The sequence below is a fragment of the Hydractinia symbiolongicarpus genome, chromosome 12 (genome assembly GCF_029227915.1).
Source record: "Hydractinia symbiolongicarpus strain clone_291-10 chromosome 12, HSymV2.1, whole genome shotgun sequence".
NCBI classification, from domain to species: domain Eukaryota; kingdom Metazoa; phylum Cnidaria; class Hydrozoa; order Anthoathecata; family Hydractiniidae; genus Hydractinia; species Hydractinia symbiolongicarpus.
This window is the reverse complement of record NC_079886.1, coordinates 11,915,760-11,940,941: the sequence shown is the minus strand read 5'-3', so window position 1 is coordinate 11,940,941 and position 25,182 is coordinate 11,915,760. Positions and strand designations below refer to the sequence as shown.

The 25,182-nt window shown below is 35.9% G+C and overlaps 1 protein-coding gene across 3 annotated transcripts in view; it reads left to right on the top strand.

The window, feature by feature from the left end:
- The window catches only part of LOC130622135 (elongator complex protein 2-like), an 81,138-nt gene extending 60,161 nt beyond the window's left edge, over nucleotides 1-20,977 (top strand). For all 3 annotated transcript variants that reach the window (XM_057437548.1, XM_057437547.1, XM_057437549.1), the window contains 5 exons: nucleotides 284-341; nucleotides 837-909; nucleotides 989-1,404; nucleotides 9,657-9,758; nucleotides 20,810-20,977. In XM_057437548.1, coding sequence (XP_057293531.1) covers nucleotides 284-341; nucleotides 837-909; nucleotides 989-1,404; nucleotides 9,657-9,758; nucleotides 20,810-20,954 — 794 coding nt within the window. In that variant the 3' untranslated portion in view covers nucleotides 20,955-20,977. The remainder of the gene's footprint in view (nucleotides 1-283; nucleotides 342-836; nucleotides 910-988; nucleotides 1,405-9,656; nucleotides 9,759-20,809) is intronic.
- Nucleotides 20,978-25,182: the final 4,205 nt, after the last annotated feature.

Genomic DNA, 25,182 nt, shown 5'->3' with positions numbered 1-25,182 from the left:
TCATTATTTGACTGAAAATATCCAAAGAAGTACTCACGTTGCTTACATAACGTCCAGGGAGTTTTCTTCAGGTTCTTGGTTTGAACTGGACGCCAGAAAAGCTGGGTTTCCCCTGATGTGCGCATGCGTATTACCAAAAAACTGACGTCCCCCCCCCGCGCCATCATCATTTTGTAAGGTCCCTAATAGCATTAATTTAACGGATAATAACATTTACGGACGACAGACGAATCTTCGCATTATTATATAGTTGACGTATAATTTATCTTTCTGTCGTTTACAGCTCCTCCTATCGAAGATGTGTTGGTCCAAAACACTTTATGGCCAGAGGTTCAAAAACTGTAAGTTTTTTTAGCTATTTATATGTTGGACTCAGTATAAAACAATGTATTATTGGCAAGCACACCGTTAGGAATTTGCATAAAATACTTGTATCAGTACCTTGTAATAATTAATTCTCTTGCAAATATAATTTATATCCATTTTTGTAAACATACATTTTGTGTGTGTAATTTCAGGTTTTATTGATTGTTTTACACAAACTGTAAATATTGAAAAACACTCAAATATGTGTCATATTCATACCCGCATTCTGTCTCGGCGTAATTTTACAGCCATGTTACAGACACAGGAATCGCGATAATAAAACAAAATGGACAAACCCCTGGATTTTCAACGGACTACTGACTAGTTTAAATATATGTAATGGCTCTTTTTCCGAAAATCCTTTTCTTGCGAAAACTAAAAAAAAATCAAAGGAAAATTATAACACCCCAAAAATTGTTTACCAATCGTTTTTAGCTTCCTTATTTGTCTATATAAAACATTTTTTTTAGATATGGACACGGTTTTGAACTGTTTGCAATATCAGCATCGCCTGATGGTACCACATTAGCAACTGCTTGCAAAGTAAGACTTTGAAAACGTTTTTATTAATATAATGGTCAATTCCTGCAAGATCATCAGCTAAGTCCATCATTTCCTTTAGGCCTCTAGGGCTGAATACGCGAACATTATTATTTGGGATTCTACAACATGGAGTCAAAAGGACAGTCTAAACGCGCACAGTTTAACCGTCACGCAGCTGTGTTTCTCACGCAGTGGTATTTATTTACTGTCAGTATCACGAGATCGTACATGGGCGTTACACAAACGAACTGAACATTCTAAGTTTTCTCTTGTCCAAAAAACGGACAAGAAGTCCAGCATACATACAAGAATTATATGGTCATGCGACTGGTTTTACGACGAAAATCACTTCGTTACTGCATCTCGCGATAAAAGGGTCATTGTATGGGGTCGTAACACAAATGACCAATGTTGGTCAGCTATGGCAGATAGTTTGGATGTGGGTGAATCCGCCACGGCAGTGAGTGTTCACAGTTTGCAGAGGAAGACTGACAAGTGAGTGGAAATTAGGCTATAATATTTCTAATATTTTTAAACATTGCAAGATTCTTCATTCTGTGTTAATTTATGTACGCGCAAAAGTAGTATTCCCGAAAATAAGTACGCCTAAAAATCGGCCTTTTATTTTTTTTTATTTTGTAATATACCATATTCGCTAAAATTTCAATCTTTTTATGCAGATACATAAGACTATTTATTAAAAATATGTAATCTAATCAAAAGTTACTACGTGCGAAAGTACACTATGTCTATTGCGCGAAAATTAACGCCCGTCGAAATTGCTGCTAATAAAGACAAACTCACTGGAAATTGGTGTCCAGGCGAGAGAGACAACATATTTGCGCTCATTGCATCAACACTCTTTAATAATACAATATAAACTATACTGAGAAATAATACGCGAGGTCAATAGTATATATTGAGCTTGCAAGATCGACACGCTGACCGAGGGTGATATTTCTCGGAAGAGATAGATAAAAACGGTTATATTGTATATATTTATTAACTGATAGCTATTTTGTTTGGGTTTGTAGAAAACAAAACATTCGAATAAGCATATATAGATTTTTGGAAGCAAAGGTTATTCTTCGTCAGAAGAAGAGTCTATCACACAAATTCGATGCCGTTTTGCTTCTCGTTGGTCGCCCTGATGAATATTTTATTACAAACTCAAATGTATTGAAAATTATCAAGATTTATTGATGATGAAATGGATGTAGTATTCGTAATACTTTGTGATGGCGCTGATTGGCTAAAAAGCCATAACGACAGGCTTTGTACAGCACGGTATCATTTTTAACCTCGTAGCAGCCATTTTGCTAAACAAATAACATTGCCGGAGAATCGTTAAAACATGGCTACATACATGCAGACTCAAAGATTAAGCTGCAGTAAATCCAAAATTTCCAATCACTCCTCCTTCAACTCTTCCTAACAACGACGTCATTCCAATTCACGTTTCTCAATTAAGTGGTCACAAAAACATCGAAAATTTAAAATCATATCACACGGCTTCAAGTAGACAGCAAGAATACATGTCATAATCAGTTCGAACGACCGTGGTAGAAACGTCCTTTGCAAAATATCACAAACTCTAACTCCATTTCATCATCAACAAATGTTGTTGATAATTTTAAATTCATGTTGGCATTTTTAATATAAACATTCATCAGGACGATCAGTGAGAAGCAATAATTCATTAGACTGTGCTACCAACAATTGGGATTTTATGAATAAAATCGAAGTAAGATCTAATGCTTAATTCTCCTAACCGTACCGCGAAATTGTTAATAGGACCAAGTAAACAAGAATAAAACAATAACACAAAATTTATGAAAACAGCTTTATATTTCTAATCAGAATTAACTCTTTCTACGAAAGCCACGTGTACCTCGGAAAGCGTTGCCACGTCCTTTGTAAACTAAGATATAAAATGAAAAGCCCTTGCAGGCTAAAAGATTTCAGATTCTTGTTCGTGTGTAATTTTGTTCCCTATACCTAGGTTGCCAGTAGCCTGTTTTGTATAGAACTTCTACAATGTTATTCGGTTATTTGAAATAAATAGGTATTATCCCATGGTATTATCTTGAACTTGCAAAATGTTTTATGTAGTACAAATATACAAAAAGTGATTTGTGAAAATTAATACTTTAACAATACTGCACTACACTTTACATTCATAAGAAAGAAATAAAGACGTTTAAGCATATCAATTTATTAAATATCATTGCTTGTGGTGTAGCTATATTTAGGAAATGTTTTATTATACCTATGACATGACTAAAATCTTTATCAAGTTTAAGATATCTAGGATTTGACCATAAAGTTGGATCCTACAAGTCAAAGGTTAAGACTACGTTCATTGGTATAATATTAACAATAGAGACTAAATCCAAAATACGATTCCGTGGTATTAATATTTAGACTAGCCGGGGAACCCGGAGTCGAAATGCCGGCTCAAACCACAAGTAACTGTGTTACCTGGCGTTGAGCGCCTGGAAGAGCGATTGATAAGAACGGTAAACTGTGCCACACATTCAGGTGAAGCGCTTTAGTATAAGTATTTCATAAATTGAGTGTGGCGCAGAACATTATGGTGTTTCCAGTGTAATATATTTTGAAAAAAATAGGCGCACAACATTATGGTGTTTCCAGTGTAATATATTTTTCAAAACATAACTTCTCACAACTTTAGCTGAAATAAAGACACAGTTTACAACTCGTTGCTACCCTGTTATAGCAAAAATAGTTGGCCAACCTTTTTTATTTTTCAGAGAACGTTACCGCTAAAAGTTCAAAAATAAATATTACTCCGGACTGAGTATTAGTACAGGCAAACAATGTCATATATCCATATAGACATAATATACCCTTTTTTGAAAAAAAACTTTATGGTTACCTCGGCTAAACAGAAACTCAGGAAACAGCCATCGTTAACATTGGACTGATCGCTTAGTACAGGTAAACTGTGTCATCAATGCGTTAGGCGTAGTACCCTTTTCAAAAAAACTTCATTGCAACTTCGGTTTAAAATAAGAACACGGGAAAACAGACTGTCGTTACCCTGTTCAGCTAAAAAAATCACTCAGCAATTCTATTTTGCGGAGTAGGTTTTCATGACAGTAATAAAAGGTGACGCTTCCTACTAACTGCATTTAGCATAAGAAATATTGATTAAGAATTTTTTTGTAGCTAGCCAAAAACTGCATTTGGCTACTTTTACTCTTCAGCCAGAAGTAGCTAAAGACCTAGCTAGAAGAGAGCCACAACTCCTACATAAAAATAAATAATAATATACCAAACTTTAAAATAATAAGAAATAAGGCTAGCTATAGATAGCTGGCTTTAGCGGGAAAAATTTAGACAGTTAAATAATTATATTAACCCAACCAAATATTCCTCTTTCTTTTCTTCAATGCTAGTGGGCCTTCGGACCACCAATATCCTCAGTTCAAAGCGTTTTAATAATGACATCCTGGTACTGTTTTGCCTCGCTTATTACAAATTTATGATAAGGTTTTTAATAAGTTAATCACTTAACCAATTGCCCCTATTAAGGATTTGTTGTAAAGATAAGCCACTGACACTTACCATAGTAGAGTGTGCCTTAACCTGATTTGTGTCAATCCCGGCCATAGACAGGATACTTTTTTATCCAGCCAGTGACTGTAAATTTCTTAACCTCATTGTGTGGTTTTAAAGTACTTAAATGTAACTTTGTCTGACAAAAAGCTCTCCAATTTGTTAAAAATTAATTTATAAAAAGTCAGAAGAGTTCATTTAAGTGGCATATTTCAGAGTTTCTGGATGCTACAAAGAGACCTAATACCACTGTTAACTAACATATCTAGTGGTAAATGGTCATTAAACGGTAAACCCTGAATAGAATTTATCACTTTCTTAATTTACCAAAGAAAAACATGTTTTTGTTAATGTGAAAGTTTGTTAAATACGTCAATTAAAAGAGAACACACTCTGTTCTACTGAAATGAAATTGATGTGAATGAAATAGCAAAATAGCTGAGCTGTAACAGTTTATGGTTTTATATTCAAAACCACTCTCAAAAAGATTAGCCACATAGTTAAGTATACAACTTATGTCTTATTTAAAGAGATTCGTTTATTACAACACCAGCTACTCAATTTATCCGATTTGTAATTAGATGCTAATCCTAGTCTCCGCGCGCTTGTGACAAGTCGTGAAACTGCTGCAGATAAGCCTTCTGCTGCCAGCACCCAGAACGTGGAAACTAACCATCCTGCCAATTGCAGCAGATTTTTAGTATTAGAGGATGACAAACATAGTCTGGTTTCAATAAAAGACTTTGTTTTGGGTAGTAATATGGGTGCGTTTACGGAAATTTGTAGCAAAACCGGAGACCATTGTTGACTTTACTATATTGTTGCTATTATCAAAATGCGAGTTTTGTTCCTTCGGATCTTTGGCAAGAATTTTGCTGTTCATACAAAATGGGGAAAAGGCGTAACCGAAAAGATTCTTCCAGCTCTGAACCAATGCATCTGTTCCTTTGCACCCCGGATCTGGATGCCCAGGTTTTTTTCCACCACAGCTCTTCCAGAGAATGTCTGGTACAATATTTCTCTCATATGATTGAAATTTGTTTAGACACTGTATCTGTTGCCTTTTCAAATACCGATATTGTAATCGTGTTGGTAGAGCAACTTGTGTCGTAAAAACTAAACGGAAAATTAGTTTTGTTAATTCCAGAATAGTTGTCTCTGATGACTGAAGTAAATGACACACTGGCTCTAACTTAAGGTAATTTTTATGAGGAAAGCTAATGTGATATTACTAAACTTATCCTTCTTAAAACAAATATTGGGATTTTCATTAAAGGGACCCGAGGTATAAAATACTGTTGGACTTATATTATAGATCTCAAAAGTTGGTTAACAAGTCACCTTTATCCATCCATGATAAAGTTTGAACACACATGCCTTACAGATCTTAAATTACTGATGACAAAAACATTGCTATTACTGAAATATGACATCATAATTTATGCAGCATAATTAAATCTAAAATTCTTTAAATGTGAATATCCTTAACCGAAACACGGGCATAGAAACTTGTGTAGTTTTCCCACGTAAACCTGATAACTTTTTTTATTGGAATTCAGAAATTTTGCACATAAAATTGTTGGGCCTTACAGAAAAAGGTGTAATCTTTCTATTTTAAAATCTTGGTAGGGAATGAACCGATTTAGATGTTTTAGATTGATTGGCGGTCGATTCCCCCATCTTTTTTAGAAACCAGAAATACATTGCTTAAAAACTGACATTCGTTGGAAAGTTGGTGAATGGCAACTTTCCTTAATATCTCTATTTACATGTTAATTAGTGTTGTTTGCTTTTTCTTCGTATGAACAAAGGTACTTTTGGCATATGACAAGGGGTACTTTTGGCATCTCCCAGGAGAACAGTTTTCTTACTATAGGATGGACATTGCTTATATTTTCATTTCCATTTCCGTTGCTTAACGATCGAGGGCCTCCTCGATAGATTCTTTAGCTTGAAGATATATACTATTTGGATTGGGAAATCAATTTGCTCTTTATGATGTTGGTCCAATCAACTTTTTCTCCAAACAGCTCATCACTTGCTTTTAGCACTTCCTTCGCTTTGTTATCTTACTTCAATGTGACAAGAGCATTCAGTCTTCATTGATATGAGAGGGAATTAAATAATTGGCCCAAGAGCGTAATGATTTGTTTGGTGTGCTCTTTGAAATCATTGAGTGTTCTTCTACGCTTCGTCTTTTCCAATTCATTGTTTTCTCGAGATTGAGCCAAATTTTTTCTAATGGGCCCATCACGGTCGGTACTCATTGCTGCATTTTCTTTAAGAGCCTTTCAGAAAAGAGTTGCTGGTAACTTCCTTGTTCTTCCATCAGCTGTTTTACAAAGTTATCTAGTGCAGCACTTCTGTAATGTTACTAGGAGCTGGACATTGATTGCAGATGCTTTCTTTTAGGTCGTTTCCCTTGAATATATTTCGAGAAAAGTTTGTTTAGATACGACACCGTATCTGGGAGTAATTTGTATTCATTGTGGCTACTACTTCATATCACTTAAAATCGTTTAGTAAGAGGGGCATCCACGACCTCCTATTCAAAATCTGAATCACTATATGTTCTGTTTCTTGTACTCTGATTTTAAGTATCTGTGCCAGTACTACTTTCCTCCTGTGGTAAAACTTCCACGCTTTCGTTAGCATCATTTGGGTATTTTTACATGCTAAAAGTAACAAAAAAACCTCAATCAAACAAATAAGAAGGCGACTCTGTTACTAATTATTAGAGAAATTAAAGGAACTATTATTTGTTAATTGAAATAGTATCTGGAGGAACATAAGAAAAATATTATTATAAAACGTGATATACTGGAAACAAGTCTATTTCGAAGGTTTATTCCATCAGTAATACTATTTAACAGAAGCACTGTTCGTTAAACTAGAGAATCTGTAATGAAATCTCAAGAGAAGAGATTGAAAATCCTGTTAAACAAGCACGATGAAACGATTTTCGAACTTCGAGATGCAGTTATTTATGTGACAACGACGTAGTTTCACAAGGTACGTGATGGATACGCTTGCACTTGGCCCGGGGAACCAGTTTTTGACAAGTTTGACGCCAAGAAAATGTTAACAGAAGTTGATCAGCTACTACATAACTTCCAGAAACAACGTATAAAAATGACACCATAAACATTGCCACAGTGAAATACATAAAAAGTTGTTCTAATCAAAATATGTCTAGAAATTTAATCACGACACAAAAATCATGAATGAAAGAAAACAACTTGTTAGCTGTTCCATTTGCAATAGTACCAGAATATGTGTAATGAAGAGTGAAAGACCAAGTTATTAGACATTTTAAAACTTAGTCAAGTTGAAACACATCACGTCACAAGAAAAAAACGCAAAGATACTTTCATTAAAGAAGAGGAACGTATTAATAATGTTTTTAATGATTTACAACGTAATAAAATTGATGAAAAACTATTCAAGAAACTAAAATCTATTGGTGATCAATTACCTCGCCTTTATGGTTTAGCCAAAGTAGACAAACAGAATGTACCAGTTAGGCCAATATTATAATGCCTGGTTCACCTTATAAAATTGCTGAGAAAGTTACAATATGGTTATCCGCCATTCCACAAGGGAAAACAAATTGTTTATCGAAGCTGACAGTGGATAGTCTAAAAGAAGTCACTCCTGACGAGGAGGAAGTGATTATTTCATTCGATGTAACATCACTACATACAAACGTATATAATGATGTTGGATGATGGATATCCTTTATTCTAGAAAATATAAAAAAACACCAGTTGATAAAAAAACGGTTATCACATTAACAGAGTTAGTTACTACTAATGTTAAAATGTTGACCCATGATAATCATTCTCGTGAAATCGATGGTTTATCAATGGAATCACCACCTGCACCTCTTTTTGCTAATATTTGGCTATCAAAGTACGAACCTGTTATTCGAGATGATGCTAAACTTTTTCAACGCTATATGAATCACATGCTGAGATCTATCAACGCAAATAGCATTAAAGCAATTGAAGTTCACACTTAAGGTTAAAAAGACGGTAGAATACTTTTCTTGGATATACATGTTATTTATACAAAAAGCGAATTACGATCGACTTGGTATTGTAAGCCAACTGATACTTGCTTAATTAGGAATTTTTATGCTATTGCAGCGAAACGGTACAAGCGTTCAGTAGTCGACGGATTCATACGTAGAGCATATTGAACGTGTAGCAATTAAACAGCTTTTCACGAAAGTCTTGAAAAAGTGAAGGTTGTTCTAAAGAGAAAGCAATATCCATCCGATTTCTATAACCCGATTATTTCTACTATACTAAAAAAATTAATAATACCTACAGAAAATAAAAACGACGTTGATTCCAACAAACCAGAAAAGGAAAAGATATTTTCAATCAGAATTCAGTATAGAGGAACAGTTACTGACAAATCTGTTAATCAACTAAAAAATATCGGTGCACTAGTGTATAAAATTACGTGCCCGGGATGTTTCTCTGCTATGGTGACCAAAAGAGCCGACATTAATTCACACCATTTAGAGAACACAAAAATGATCGTAATTTCCCGTTTCCATTTCGTTAATTGTCTACACCAAGCTGTTGATGTGACTTGTGTCAGAATTCTTGCCAGTACTAACCGTGATGATCAATATTTGTTAACATTTGGAAGCCTTATTAATCAGAGAAATCAAACCGTTATTAAACACTAAGATAAGTACAGAAGCCGTGTTTAACAAGTTCATTTAACTTTTAACCACTTTTATTGAACTGAAGATGGCGCTTACAGCCGAAATATATCAACTTCCTTCGCGAATAAGATTAAAAGAGGTTGTTGCTGGCCCAAGGGCAAGTAAATCTTAAGAAAATAATCCTGGTTTCCACAAACCCAAAGAAAATATTTATCAGCTAATGAATTTAATAAAATGTAAACTGTTTTGTCTATCTATTCCGAGTACTACCCGATATTACCCGAGGTCAAAAGTATAGACCGGGCTTATGAGGTCGGTACGCTGACCGAGAGTAATATTTCACGGAAGAGATAGATGAAACAGTTGATAGTGTATATGCGTAAAGCCATCGTTAAGGCTGTTTAGCCAATCAGCGCTGCAGATTCCCTGTACAAACCGGTTGCTATCAGTTAACGTTAAATATTATTTTCTGCTCATGTTTTAGGTATGTTATTGCTGTAGGATTAGAATCTGGTGGTATAGTAATATACGCTTGGTTAAATGCACCGTCGTCAAATTGGAGGAGCATACATCGCGTTGATACCTCGTATCCTTTAATCTTTAAATCTTTCATGTTTGTTTGATTCTTGTATTTTTTTTAATGCGATCTTGTACTACACAAGTATATTTAGTATATGGATGTCTCATGATACCGTTTGATAACGTTTGATATAGAGGATAAACATGACTGGATAACATTACGCACGTTACTGTTTTGTATGTATGCCTGTGCCGTCGGAATCCTTCCGTCGAAACTACTGGACGTCATTAGTTTCTTTAAGCCTTTCAATCCAGCCAAATTTGTCTTTTCAACATTTATCAGTCTTTATTTACAACAACCATGCCATTCTCAGTCCACATCTTTACTAAACGTTACTAAACTGCAGGATTTATCTATTAACCCTGGTTAGTTTATTAATCATGTCGCTTATAAACAGAAATGTAATCATAATTATTACAAGCTCGTGAGCTTGTATTAAAACGCAAATGTGTCCTACAAGAATGGAAATTTTTGCTTCTCTGAGCACCGACACGGGAGTCGTCGTGTGTTCGAATCTCATCTTGGAAACTATTTTTACTTTTTTTTTCTTTTTTCTTTTTTAAAAAGATAAGACAAGTGTTCAAAACACTTGTTTAACTACCTAGTAAATAAAGGTGTTTCCACCAAACTTTTTAAAAGTGAATGTAGGCAGAATTAACTGAATTAATGAATTTCGCAAATTTTGGGGTTTGTGGGTTTGTGGTCTTTCTTCTTCCTGTCAGTCGGTTCACCCAAGACGGACCCATCGAAAATTAAAAGTTCTAGGAATTTTCCGTTCAGGAAGGTCTCACAAATCAATTTTGAAAAATAAGTGTATAACAAATATTATTACGTATCTGAATAGTAAAATATGTCGTGTCTAACTTCGTAACAAAAATCCCAATTTGATAGACAGCTTTTTGTAAACTTTATTCGCGAGGTTGTTTGCGTATATCATACGTCTTGTTGGATTTCAGTTTGAGCCAGAACGACCGGATAATCAACAGCAAATTCCCTATTATAATCCCACTATGTGTGAGAAGCACCGACTACCTTTCCCACACAGATAGATCAGAAGTGGTGCCTATGTGAAAAGTGCGAGAGGATGCCTCCTGCTGTTGAATGTTTGTGCTGTAATAAGGTTGACAACTAGCTACAAGGTACATATAAAATTTCACCTTTTTATAGACACACGTTTTTCTACTGGTTGTATTACAAACATTCGCCTGCGTACAAGATTTCTATTGTGTTTCAGGTAAGAAATGTATAACAGAGCAGGAAGAGTTCAACGCCGTGGTGATTTTAAAGAACAATCTGTGGACAGCATTAATTGCTTTTCACGACCGGGAAAACCCTGGACTTCGAAAAAAGGGACAAAGATTCTAACAAGAAGTCGCAAAGACTGATGAAATGTCCTGATAGGATAGTATTTTATCGAGGATAAGGTTTTTAGATCTTGTCAGTATGCGGCATACCAATTCTGTTGGTTTATTTATAACCACTTGGAAAAAAAGGCGTTTGTAGGGTAATACCATCTTGTGTCGTGCCCAGAATACGTAAAGAATATCCGAGTGGGGATGGCATATATAATGGCTTTAAATATGGTGAGGAAAATTCTTTTCTTGGACAACTGAACTGAATATTATATTGTAAATTACGAACAACATCACACTTGGTACATTTTTCTGTATTCCTTGAGTTTAGAATAATAAAGAAAAAGTACTAGAAACGAGGTTGCACTTTTCTAACAATATTTACAGTAGGTTAAAATATAGTTATAAAAAGTTTAAATAAAATAACCGCGGACCCTGTGCCTCTCTTTGTTCGCTAACTAAAGTAGCTTTATTAATAGAAATTTGGGACTGGGAACAAGGTTTATAATTATCAAGGAAGTATTATTAGTCCTTTATTTCTTCTTTCAGTGTTCTGTTTTCTGCAGCAATCTTACATGAGCATTTTCGTTTAGGACGACTTTTCTTTGTAGCATTTCGCGTACAAAGAAACTGGTTTCATGAGTCTGCGAATAATTACTTAACTTTTGTCTTCTTTTTACAAATTTTTCTCTGTATTATCGATTCGGTTTCGAATACGCGACTTTGAATAGAGGCATCAATACTGTATTTCTAAATATATATTTGTATGGATAAATAAATATGTATATGTTTTTACTCCCATCCTATAAAAACGTAACTTTACCTGTTAACGGTTGACGTTGATGTTGTAGTCAAGAATCGCTAACTGTCTACCAACAATCATTTTCTCCATTTTAAAGAAAGTAGATCTATACAAATAGCTTATTTTCAACAAGTGAAATACTTCAAACAGAGTTGTGTTGACTTGTTCAGTCATCTGCTCTCAATCATTTACCATTACTGGTTGCGGTACTACTTTTACTGGCTTTTCGTGTGCGGCCGAGTCCATGTCTGACCCTTCCGGTATTTAGCTTCATTATAAAATATAGTTTCCACGGTGTTTGTAATATGTCGAATTTTCAATAAACTTCAAGATAAAGCAGACCGTTCCATTACAGCTGCTAAAAGGTTACCAACACCTTTGGTTCCCCTCCATGTCGGTTGAGATGACCAAACGTATTCACATCCTAATAGAAGAATGCACACACATATTACAGTTTACAAACATATGACAAGAGTTTTGGAAATTCAACCTGGGCGTGAAAATGGTTATACGTTATATAAGTTATACCTTTGACACATCGAAAACGATATCACAGTTGACTTCCCATATTGAGACTGATTAAGTGTAACACCACACTTAACTTCAAGGCGCAATTCGAGCACTGCGAATGTGCACTGACAATGAATAGATTCTCTCTCCTTATTACAACCTTCTTCTAAAATGCTATCAGTATCCGTATCCTCGTCTATTTCGTAATCATCTACGAAGTCTGGATTGTCTCTTTCGCACCTTAAAATGTAAATAACATCCTGCTAGCTTTACTTTAAAAAAATTACCTTCTTTAAAGACAATTAATTCTGATATATATCACAACCAAATCTCGGTATAGGTTACGGGAAATAGCAAAGCACGGTTTCTTTGTTACGTGGTATCATTCGTAAAGAGTGAGCCAATGACACAAATTTTAAGGATTCACGTACAGAGCACTTTGATTACACTCATAAGCGCAAGAAATGCACCAATAAAATTTGGAACTTTTTACAAAAATACCACTGGGTTTGTGTTAATGTTGTTCTTACAGGTAGCTTAGCTACCCTATAGCTAGATTTAGCATTAGGATTGCTATAGCTGCAATCGTTGCCAAAAGTAGTTGAGACAAATGCAAAAAATGACAATAAATGACAGAAAAGATAATAAAACCAGACTTACTATATTTTGCCCCCTCCCCCCTTTACACAATGTTGCAGGACCATAGCAGCATACTACGAGCGTGACAAAACTCGGAAATCAACATTGTACTGGGGGTGCGGTGGTGGTGATCTGTGTATTATTGCTATTTTAAAAAGTGTCTCAACACTTGGCAACGATTGTAGGCTAAGTATGAAAGGACAAGGCTGATTTTTTTAGCTGGGTTAAAAGTCAAAACTTATGAGGAAAATTACATCACAGTTTTTTAAATTATATTACACATATTTGAGAACACCTGCAGGAAAATTCATTACCCATATGGGTAATATGGAAGATTTCTTCATAAAAAACATCAGAAACTTTTCATGTGGGTTACTTTCACATTAACAAAAATTAATTTTTTTTAAGATAAACTTGCGATTTTGTCATTAATTAGTTTTCAAATTTCTCGCTGGAGATGTTTAAGGTTTAAAAACCATGTCCCACAGTAACTTTTTCGTCCTTATCCTAATGCCATATACATAAGCTATGCAACAACTTTTGCAGGAAAATAAAAACACATAAAGAGAAAAAGTTTGTTATTAAAATATTATAAATTAATTTCAAAACGATTAGTCCCTGCAGCCCTTTTGGTGTCAGCGGTATGAAAAACTATGCTAAAACTATACTAAGTAAAAGTCCTAATACTTCAGTTGAAATTTAAATAATGACTTGAAACTTAGTATTATATGTTTTTAAAACAGTTTGATGTTTGACAGCATATCAATTTTGACAAGCCATGTGTACAGAAAACATTCAAAGTGATTCTCAGGATTAATTAAATTAATTCAAACAATTTGTCGTGACTACATATTTAACCAACATGCAATGCCTTGCATAGCTAGCTGGTTATCTTTATTTAAAATGACAGAATGCCTTGAAAAATCTTTTGTGTAGCTAGCTACATAAAAATAATATATTTAGCTCTTGTACTTTATCACTTAATTATTTAATAACAAATGTGTCCCTGGAGTGCTGGCAGCTAGTAACAGCTAGGTAGCCATTAAATCACAAAATAAATATTATTCAGATGTGACCATCCCTCATCATCAGACATTAGAGAGGCGTTTCTGTATTTTATTTCTCATTGTGGGGTACTTCAAATTCTTGTAAATCTAATAAAAAAAAGTACTTAAGGCTTCCTCTTATTTCCCTTGCACTACTCATGGCATTTCTTTGCATGTCTTCAGTTTCAAGCAACGATTCCTTAGCTTCCAACCGCGTCCCGTTCACAAGTTTCAGCGCTAGCCAATATATTGGACAACGTCAAGGAATCCTGGGTAATTTTGAAAAAATGTGGTTCTGCCTTATGATTTTCAGATTTTTGCTGCCGATATCAGCATATTTTAGCCCTCGAGTGCGACAACTCCGTATACATAGGAGTTAATTATCTTTCAGATTTCAATAACCAAGAATCGTTTCTACCATGTCATCGTCTTTATCCTCGTCTTCATCTAAAACCTTACCGCCTTCACCAACCACTTCTTTGCATTCATTGTCTGTTTCGGTCTCATCATCGAATTTCAAGCAAACGAGAAATATAAAAACAATATAAATCCAATTGAAAACATACTAGCTACAAAATTCTCTACACATCTGCGCACCAACACATACTGTCACAAACATCATCATCATCATTCTCGGCTTAACGTCCGTTTTCCATGCTAGCATGGGTTGGACGGGTATATTAATGACCCTCTTCCAATCTGATCTAAACTGTGTTAGATCTAAACTCAACTTCCTCTGTATCAAGTCTGTCCATATAACCTCCTGCCAAGTCTTCCCCTTCTGCCTCTGGGCTTTGCCCCAGGAACTATCAAGTCTCTACACTTTCTTACCCAATTATCCTCCTCCATTCTTTCCAAGTGCCCCAGCCAGTTCAATCTTCTTATCTCGATAACATCTTTAATTCTACGGAGACTTAGCCTGCTTCTTAGCTCATCTGAACTCTTTCTGTCTCTCAGACTGGCGTTACACATCCACCTAAACATTCTCATATCATTCCTTTCTAAACGGTCAAGATCTTCCTGCTTCACTGCCCATGTCTCACTACCGTAAAACATAACACTTCTTACACAGGCCTCATACAACTTACCTTTTGCCTCAATTGACAGGACTCTGCTAGTCAACAAAGGAAGTAACTCTCTGAACTTTTTCCAAGCAGAACCTATCCTGCAAGTAACACTTCTTCCAACACCCCATTCACTGCCCAACATATCACCTAAGTAACAGAAGTTCTCAACTATTCCTAACGAGCCACTGTTGTACAATCATTAAAGCTGGAAATACTTCATTCTCTATAATCTCACCTTTGCAACGCTTGCATACAAACTGAATGTCAGCTCTTAACCTTCCACTAATACTACTGCACTTCTTATGTACCCAATGCTTGCAAGTCTGACAAAAAATTGAGTTACTACCAACCCCTTTCCTGCAAACTCCACAAGGCCACTTTCCAACTACAAGGTCACACTTGGCTGCAATGCTACTAATCATGACTTTAGACTTACATTTAGCCCTTTCTCTTCTAGTCCTTTCTTCCACTTCTCAAACTTTTCAACTAGTTCTTCCATCGACTCTGCTATGAGAACCAAATCATCTGCATGCAATAACTCCCATGGACAACCTGTTTTGAACTCCATCGACAGCGCTTCTAAGACTAGAATAAACAACAAAGGACAGAACCCTGATGTACACCAACATTTACACTAAATTCATCACTAAGTGAATCGTTAATCCTGACACGACTTCTAGCATTGCTGTACATAGACTGTACCATCGTAACTAGCCACTCATCCACACCTAATTTTCTCATAGCCCACCAAATAACTTTATGTGGCACTCTATCAAAAGCTTTCTCTAAATCTACAAAGGCAAAATAGAGATTCTTTCCTTTTCCTAAATACTTTTCCTGAAGCTGTTGGAGTAAAATATTGCATCTGTAGTGCCACGCCCTGGAACAAAACCAAATTGCATCTTATCTGTATCAATTCTTTCTCTAAGTAACTTATCAATCACTCTTTCAAAAAATCCTTTGGTTTGAAGCATCTCGAGATGTTGATCGCTCCCTGAGCGAATAATAATTTTGTACTTTCAGGCATTATTTCATCCCTTAAAATATCCATTTTACATAACTGTTGGAGAATATGTTTTCCTTTCAGCAGATACGGGGACGCCAAGCTAAGTTGATCATGTATAGAACTGATTGTTGCCAGTAACCCTCTGCGTGTTGATGGCTTGTCCTTCAAATTTATTCTGAAGGATAACGTAGCATTCTAGTAGCGCCAATGTACACCCAGGGCTTTTTCCAACGGCATCTGTCTAAGAGACAAGTCACAGTCTTTTGCTCCCTTACGTCTTTCCTCGTCTGGAATGCTGCGAAGAACTTCCATGTTGTTGCTGATAAATTTAGTCAGCTTAAATCCACCATACTTGCACATTTCCACAACTTTCTTGATCAACTCAATTGTTAAATTAAAATTTGATTTCGATTTAAGCAATCATCTACGTAGAAACTATCTAACTGTGAATGCAGCTTCAGCACTCAATGCTTCATGTCGACTGCTGATTTGCGTAAAGCCTAATTCTGCAGCTTGGTGACAAAGTTCAACGAAATTCGCTGTTCAAGTGGCCATCAGGCCACCATAAAAACTGCACGCTCCCCCGTTGATGTGGATGTATTCTAAATTGATAAAACATAGCTTCCACATCTGCCATGAACGCAACTTCTTGACGAAATCTGGTTTGATTTGTCAGATATGGACCAGAAAGCAATTCGTTGTTGAGGGAGTGTCCATGAAATTCCGAACTACAATCGAACACAACACGGATATTTCCAGGTTTGGTCGGATGTACACTCTATGATGCGGATAAACGTTAGTGACCTTCCTTGCGTATCTGTTCTGCATCACATTCTACATGAAGACTTTGTAATCTTGGTAAAACTGCGCATTTTTTGACATTTTTTCTGCCATCCAACGATTTTCCACAAGCTTTACGTTCTTTTTTTGACGTTGACGCCAACCATCGTTGACATTGGCCCAACAACACACCGACCCAAAATTGACCTCTATGCATACGGTCAGTCATTCTGCGAAGGTACTATCTCCAAGACTGCTCGACAGTTTCCTCCAACTAGAATGTCAATCTGGACATCTTGTTTGTCACTCAACAGCTAAACGATTAGGATTATTTAAACCTTTTTTTTTAATCAACGTTGGCACAACATCATCGTTGATAAACATGCTGCTTTTACTAAAAGTGATCGGCAATCGTATCCATTTTTTATTCTCTGACGTCCATGATTTTACTTGAAATCCTGCGTCGATACCATTGATAGCACGCAAATAACTTGCCCAAGATGACGTCACAAGTACCTGTTTTCTTATCGGCTCAGTTGCTTTTTTTCGTTTCCTCTAGAATTCCTCGTCTGATTCGGCTGGACACCATGAAGACTGGTAGGATTTTACAATTTGCACGTTTTCCAACGTTTCTTTCTTCTGCAACTCTGAGCCACGTGACCAGATGGAAGGCTACCATAACACAGTCTTTATTCATCAGAAACGTGATGCAGTCACTCAACTTCCGGTTTTTAAAAGAATCATTGTTGTCTAAATCATGTTTCTTCAGACAGAACGGATAAATTTCAACATTCGATGCGTACGTTCTGATGTTATTTCTACCACGTCGTTCACCTTCAGAAGGAGCGTTGGAATTTATCTCAGATACAGCTTCTTTGCTGAACAAAGGATCATTTGCCAAAGTTGTTTCAAAATCGACGAAGTCCAACACCTGTTGGACTGATAGCGCAGCTTTTTGAACGTTGTTTTTCCTCACCATCATTGCTCTGCGATTCCACATTTCCCTTGTGTTTCCTGGCAATTTGGACATAATCGTGCACAAATTTTCAGGAGAATTCAGCACGTTCCAGTATTCTTTTCCCAGCGTGTTTGTTTTCTACACGAAACGGCAGAGTCCTTTGTGCTTAGTCTCCAAACTTGATTGGTTTTATATTACCTAATTCTTTTCTGCAAGCTGCAAGTATTCTGTAAGCCTCACCAAATCTTGCGTGCAACAGCTCCTTCGCTAATCGATAACCGGAGTGTGGGTCCTTTTGAATGGTAGGATGCACCAGCTCTGTCGCCTCTCCCTTCGTGAATTGAATCCGGCGAACCATCTGCTACGCAGATCAAACATTTTCTTCTCAACAACCACTTTGAAAGTGGACAAGAATTATTTGTACTCCAGTGGACCACCACTAAGGTAGTCGATGTTGACTTCTGGAGCGTTATGCTGCTTCGCTAGAATCTTCACTACTTCAATCTGCGATCCGCCATCTGCATGGGAGGCTTCCATGTTTGCTGCTTCTTCCGCAATTCTTTCAGCCATTTTTGAACTTCAGTTTGACGAGCTGCAACTGCGTGAAGTACCACCAGAACTTTAAGACAATGCACCTCCACTTCGCTCTCTGCGCTTGATCCGCACCAAGGCGTTAGTTTTCACATCCGTTACTCGCTTATCCACTTCAGGCGAGGCTGCTCTTTCTGACTCCACTTCGTCTTCGTTCAAACATTTTTGTAATTTTTTAGAAGATACGAGATACTTCTCCAGGTTGTCGTTGATCATCTGGAGTTCCACAGTGCTGATACAAGTGCAGATGTGATTATACCACTCATCCGTTCGTTCTGTCAACACTGCAATTTAGTACGACAATCCCTTTTCAGTCAATTTGATCTCCCTTATAGTGGACACGAAGGGATCTGGAGCCACTTCTCACTTCAGCATCACCCTTCTTTATAGCCACTGCTGGAAGGTTGCTCTTCGCATTGAAGCCTTTTCCATTCTCAGGTTGCTTCACAGTTGTTGTCGCATCTACTTCAGACGCAGCGTTCAGACTGCCAACACAACAATATCACCATCGTGCGTCCCAATGTGATCATTACCATAGTGCACGACATGCTTCAACACTACTACAGCTTGCCCTAAATCAATATGACAAAAAAATGAAAATAGTATGTTTCGAGCGAGACCGACAAAGCAACTTTTTATTTTCGTTACCATTTAAAGTTTTTCAAAGTAAACTATTCCCAGATCTAACGAAGGTTGTTTATACCGCTTCATGCTCTTTTCTCTTCCTTCTGCTAGTTCATGTTTCCCGCTCTTTTAGCTTATCCTTATGCGAAAATATTGTTGGGATGGCAGTAGGTGAAAGCTTTTTCTTCTGAGCCCGGTTCTCTTATATGGATAATAGAAGGGTCAAAACAACTTTCTTTAAAATAGTTAGAACAGCCCTTTACGATAGATAGTAAAGTTGTACGGTTTATGTTTTTTGGCCAAATTGACCTCAAATATGCATTCACCAAACAAGAAACCTTGAAAATCCTGATAAATTGTCTCATCGTGTAAAAACGTTATTTTTTATATAGCAACCTAGCTTAGAAGAACGTTCAGTCTGAGATTTCGACAATATAATTGCGTATAGATTATCAAAACAATGTAATGTAAACCTAAATTACTAAAACCACCTTCAAAAAGACCACTCCCGAATTTCCTAATTATGCCAAACTCAATTAAAGCGGTCGATATTAAAAACGATTCTTATCCCGAAGTTCCTTAGTAAAAGGTAGAACAAATTACCTAATTTCCCAAATATTTCTGTTCGTTAAGTGCTTCAATTCCGAGCTAAAACTTACGGTCAAACTCTTTATATAGCCAAGCTTTCCAAGAATAGCCTCGTTTTCAGAATAATTATTTTCTTCAAATCTAAATAAAGTCCAACCAGAATATTATATTGCTCTATAAACTTCATTTTTGTCATGATAATTTAATATCCTATCTGAATATCCTTATTTGAATTGCACAGAACCATTATAAAATTTTGGATGACGTCATAATTATTATAATTTATGAAATTCGGGAAAGGTGTGTTGTATTATTATTATTAGTCCTAATATTTAGACAGGATATAGCCACTTCAGTGTTAGAGAGACTGTTATCAATGTGGGTCCTGTGTTCAGAATGTATACATTAAGAATACACCGGTATTACCTACCCAATTTCCCTCGCATGGCATGGGTTGACCTGTAGCTGTGGTAAAGACACTTGCTAAACATGCCTGCGCTGTGGACCGAACCACGGTCCTTGTGATTGCAAAGCGAACTCCATAACCACAAGGCCACGCGCCACAAGATAACTTACTAATTTATTTTTTCCAATCCTAAAGATCGTCTAACCATTTTTTTCCCATTTTGTTGAAAAACGCAAAAGATCATTTTTGGCTGAAAAAGTTTCAATAAAGGACACTCAGCCGAAAGTTAGACGCTCTTTAAGGAAAACGTGACCGAGTTGCAGCCTTTCAATACTTCGCCCGCCACAAGTTTGAATGTTTAAAACTGCCATATATAGGCCTCTTTCCATTGCCTTGTTTGTACCTAGTTGTGTATGTTACTTATGTTGTAGCAAGAATTAAGCAAAAGAAGCCCTTGACAAGCAGCCAATTGACACCCTGATAATATTTTCGTCTCGTTGTTGACCCCGTGAATTTGTTGGAATATAATCCATTATGTAACTTTTCGCACGTAAGAAATTATGATTGGCTGAAAGCAATTATGTCTTCAATAGCTCAAATTCACTGTGTTCGGCAATGTGCCTTTTTGAAATGCACCTGATTGTTCTTTAGGCGAAGGTTATTCATTTTTCCTTAACAAAAATTGTAGTTTATGCCCAACATTAATGATTAAACGGTTACGATGGAGACCTAAAGACGATGATTGTAAAGACAATAAACTTTTCTTAGGCGCATGTAGTAGCGACCACAGTTTCAGAATATTAAAATTTAATTTATCTTTGTTCACGCAATAACGAATAGAATTTCGATTTAGTTATTATATTTTATTTATAACTTCTTAAGGACCGGATATACTTGTATAATATCACTGAAATATACCTTATAATATCAATATAATTTCTTAAAATATGTTTAAAATAGGGTTATAATTTCTTATAATTTCTTATAATATAGTTATAATATGTTTAATTTCAACATAGTTACTCGAAAAACCCTGGTTGGGAAGAGCGGCAAACTTCAAAGGGTTAGCGCGTATCTTGGCTTTATATTAAACGCCTAATTTTGAGTAGGCGAGACAAACATTACGGTGCACAGAATCAAAACAAAGCTCTAGCGGGAAAAAAGAAAATATGGCTGCCAGTTCTGATTTTTTATTTGAAGACGACTTCGAAGCTGTTTTGGCATGTCTGGAGGCTGATGAACAGTTTGAGGGAGATCTCATTGATACTGCCAAAAATGTTAGTGGTGTATATCCTATTTTTCAGTAAAATTGCAATTTTAAAGTTGCAGCTAGCTAGCTAGCAAGACCGTCAATATTCAGTATTAATAAAGCCTATTTTTTTACAGGTTGAAGCTGGAGTATTTTCATGTCCAGATTGTCCCAAGAAATGTAAAAGTAAAGGTGGACTGAAGAGACATAGAACGACCAGTCATAATAAAAGTACGACAGTTGAAGTAGAAGCCAGGATATTTTATTGCACTTGTTACAAGAAATTAAAAACACTGCTTCTGAAAACATGTGTTATCCTCCATCGATTAAAACGGAATTAAAAAACTTTACAATAAACAATGATAGTGTAAATAGTGACTTATATACTATGGTATCTCCAACATTTCAAAAGTTTAACAAAACTGGTAATATGGAAAAATTATACGGCAATATGTACTCTGATATTGTTATAAAAGCACCAATGTATTTTGAAGGACTGAGCCGTGATGCATCAACCTTAGTTTTGACAAAGCTTGTAGATAAATTAATCGCACAGAGAAAGAAGTTAAACAATAATAATGCTGCCAATTCCATTATTGAAACACCATTTGTACTTTCCCAGAATGAGCGACATGGTCTTATATACATTGGCGGATACGTGTTTAAAAAGCTGTATAAAAAAATCAAAAACTCCAGCACTTGGAACACCAAAAATAGTCAAATGGCAATATCATTCCTTTTAGCAGGACGATGTAACGAAAATGACAGTGTTGAGTCTTATTTTGATAAAATAAATCGAGGAGGATTGTGGAAAATTTCACCACCAGCTGAAGATATCCTGACTGTTGTAGAGACTTATTTTAGAACTCACACATCAAGTGCTGGAATTAAAAATATAGATATAGAACAAATTTTAAAAGAAGCATTAGCAAATTCCACCATAATAACCTCTTGCGAAACTCTTTTAAACAGCAGTGAGGCTGAAATTGATAGTGACGTAGCAAAAGACACACTGTTCAGTATTATATCACTCTATGTTAGAGTACGATCATATTCAAAAGCGAAACAGTTGCTTGAAGAATATAAAAAAAAAGAACAATTTACTTCAAAATCTAAAGGCTTGCGAAAAGGTATCAAGCAGTCGTGCTCTAAACAAAACGAAAATATGGGTTAGAAATTGACTAAAAATTCTGCACATATATAATAATATAACTATCGCTTCTGTAATTTTTCATCTGTAACATTAACCCAATTTTTAGTATGGTCATAACGTCCTTTTGTATTTCCACTATCACAAGAAACACTTCTTTGTATTCTAATGGTATTGTCATTGTACCCAAATTCCCGGACATTAGGATTATCGCAACGTCGTCCAAACTTGCGTTGATTTCCAAAATACTCCTTTATGGTATCCTGACAAAAACGTTCTGTTAGGACATATTCCATTCCTTCACTTAACAAAAATTTTGTCACTTCAATTATGGAATATGTGGTTATTTTTAGGCCTTCGTATGTTTGCCAGGAAATAAACATTTTGTTACGATCATCCAGAGGAAAACACCTTGTCGGTTTAAAATACTCTCTTTCCAAGCTGCAAAATAGGCTAAAAATTCATCTATTAACCATTGAAATCTGGTATCATTGCATGATGTATAAGGAGCAAGATTTGGTTTTCTTTTGTTTCGGTGTTCTGATATGCTTCTGACATTCAAACAATCAAAAAAGCTATCAAGCATTTGACAAAACATAGCAGTGGCACTGAAATCGTGACCACCAACATGATGGAGCGCAATAGCCATGGACGAGCTTAGTACCTGTGCAGCCAAATTTACACGCATTAATGAGTGTGGGGTAAGCTTGACATGTTCCATGTGAATTTTCGGCAAAATCTTTAACTCATTTTGGGAATCCATATAATAAACTCTTGAAATATGTTCCCATAACAACATCAAATTATCATTCCACATAAGGCGGGTACTTTTACGATCATTGGTGTATGCTGAGTGATGTAGACAGTTTCTGGCTGTCTTATGAGATGTGGTGCATCAGATATGAAGTATATAAATCTTTGTGGAACCCAAATATTAATTGTACGATAACAAACATCAGTATCACAACCGCCATCAATTTGTTTGTGCATACGGTAAAAACTTCGATTAGCAGATGCCCCATCCGAAGTGGTTGCTATGACCCATAAATTGCATGTTTTCTCCAGAAGAAAAACTGCTTCCCAAAACAAAGACATAATTTGGGTTGAAATAACATTTTTTGTGGTAAAAAAGCCAAAACAAAACTTTAGGTTGGTGCAAAGTCCTCTTAACAAAAATGCTAACACATGTGTGGCAAGGTTGTTCTTTCTAACTGACTGAAGTTCCACACAGGATCCCCCAAATCTGTAAAGCCGATTAATTCTCCAGACGTTTTATTGAAAACCAAGTCAGCTCGTATTTTCATTTCGTCAAAAAGAATGACAACGTATCGCTCTACATCAAAATAATCGTTAGTTTGTCGAATTAATTCTTGTATAACTTTGTGATTAAATCCTGAATTTGGTGTGATGTAATTGCGGTAGTCTCTTAAGGTACGTTGACTTGGAAGCACTAAAACACCACTATTGCGAAGCTCTTCATAACAGGACGGTGACTTTGCTGCCAATGACAAGCAAAACCGTATTATCATTGGATGGAATTTGCGGCCTGACTTTGATGCTGTAAAAAGCTTCTGTTGCTGCTGCCAGAATAGATTCATAAATGGGTCACTTGGTCTGGAGTGGCTCCACTAAATATGTTAATAAAATCATCACTCATATCTTGATTGACATGAACACTAGCTTTTTCAAGAGAAGACTGCATGTCCTTAATTTGACTTTCTAACTGTTGACATCTCAATCGTTGATTTTGAAGTTTCAACTTCAGTCTCAGTGGTGATGTAAAAGAAACTGGTGCTTTGTCTTTTGCAGGTTCAGCTAACCTCCTACTTTTAGCCTGTGCAGATTTTTCCTGTGCTTTGATAAAATTTGAACATGTATAACATACATCACTTGCACACAACAAAAAGCAATCAAGAGTGCGGTTAAACTGTTTGCATTTATATGGTTTGTCATCAATATGTGGGTCGGTAAATATTGGAATTGCATGGGACAACAGTCCACCTGAATTATCAGGTACTCCAATGCAAATTTTAGCCTTTTCAACATGGTTCGCTAAATCTAAAATATTAACATTGCGAATGCATCTTTTGTTTTCTGTATAAATTTGATGATGCTCTGGTAAAAACCAACCATACACAGCTATAGAAAATCCCATACTACCATCAATTTGAATCTCAAACTTCGGGATAACAAACTGGGCATCATATATTTTCATAACAGTTTTATAGATGTCAATATCAATTTTCCAATGAGCTAAAGTTTTCAACTTTACAAGTCTATCACATAACTGTTGATATGATTCGTAGTAGTAATCGTTACTAGCAACTTTCTTTGCAGTTGTTAGAAGTCTTTCAGCTGGAGGTTTTCTTTTATCAGTTGATTGAACTTCACAGCTTTTCTTCGGCAAGTTTAACTCAGGTAAAGCTCCAAAAATTAACCTTTTCTTAGCAGGCCCCTTCTCTGATGGAACTAAAAAGTAAAAAAAATCAATATATATTCATGACATGGCTTATTAGCTAGCTAAGCTAGCTAGCAAATTGTTTTGTAAAATTCTTTAAAGTGAAACTTACAGATATCAATATATTCACTTTTAAAATACATGTATACACTGTGTATACACTGTGTCATTCTCTATTTGTTTTTTAAATAATTGATCCACAAC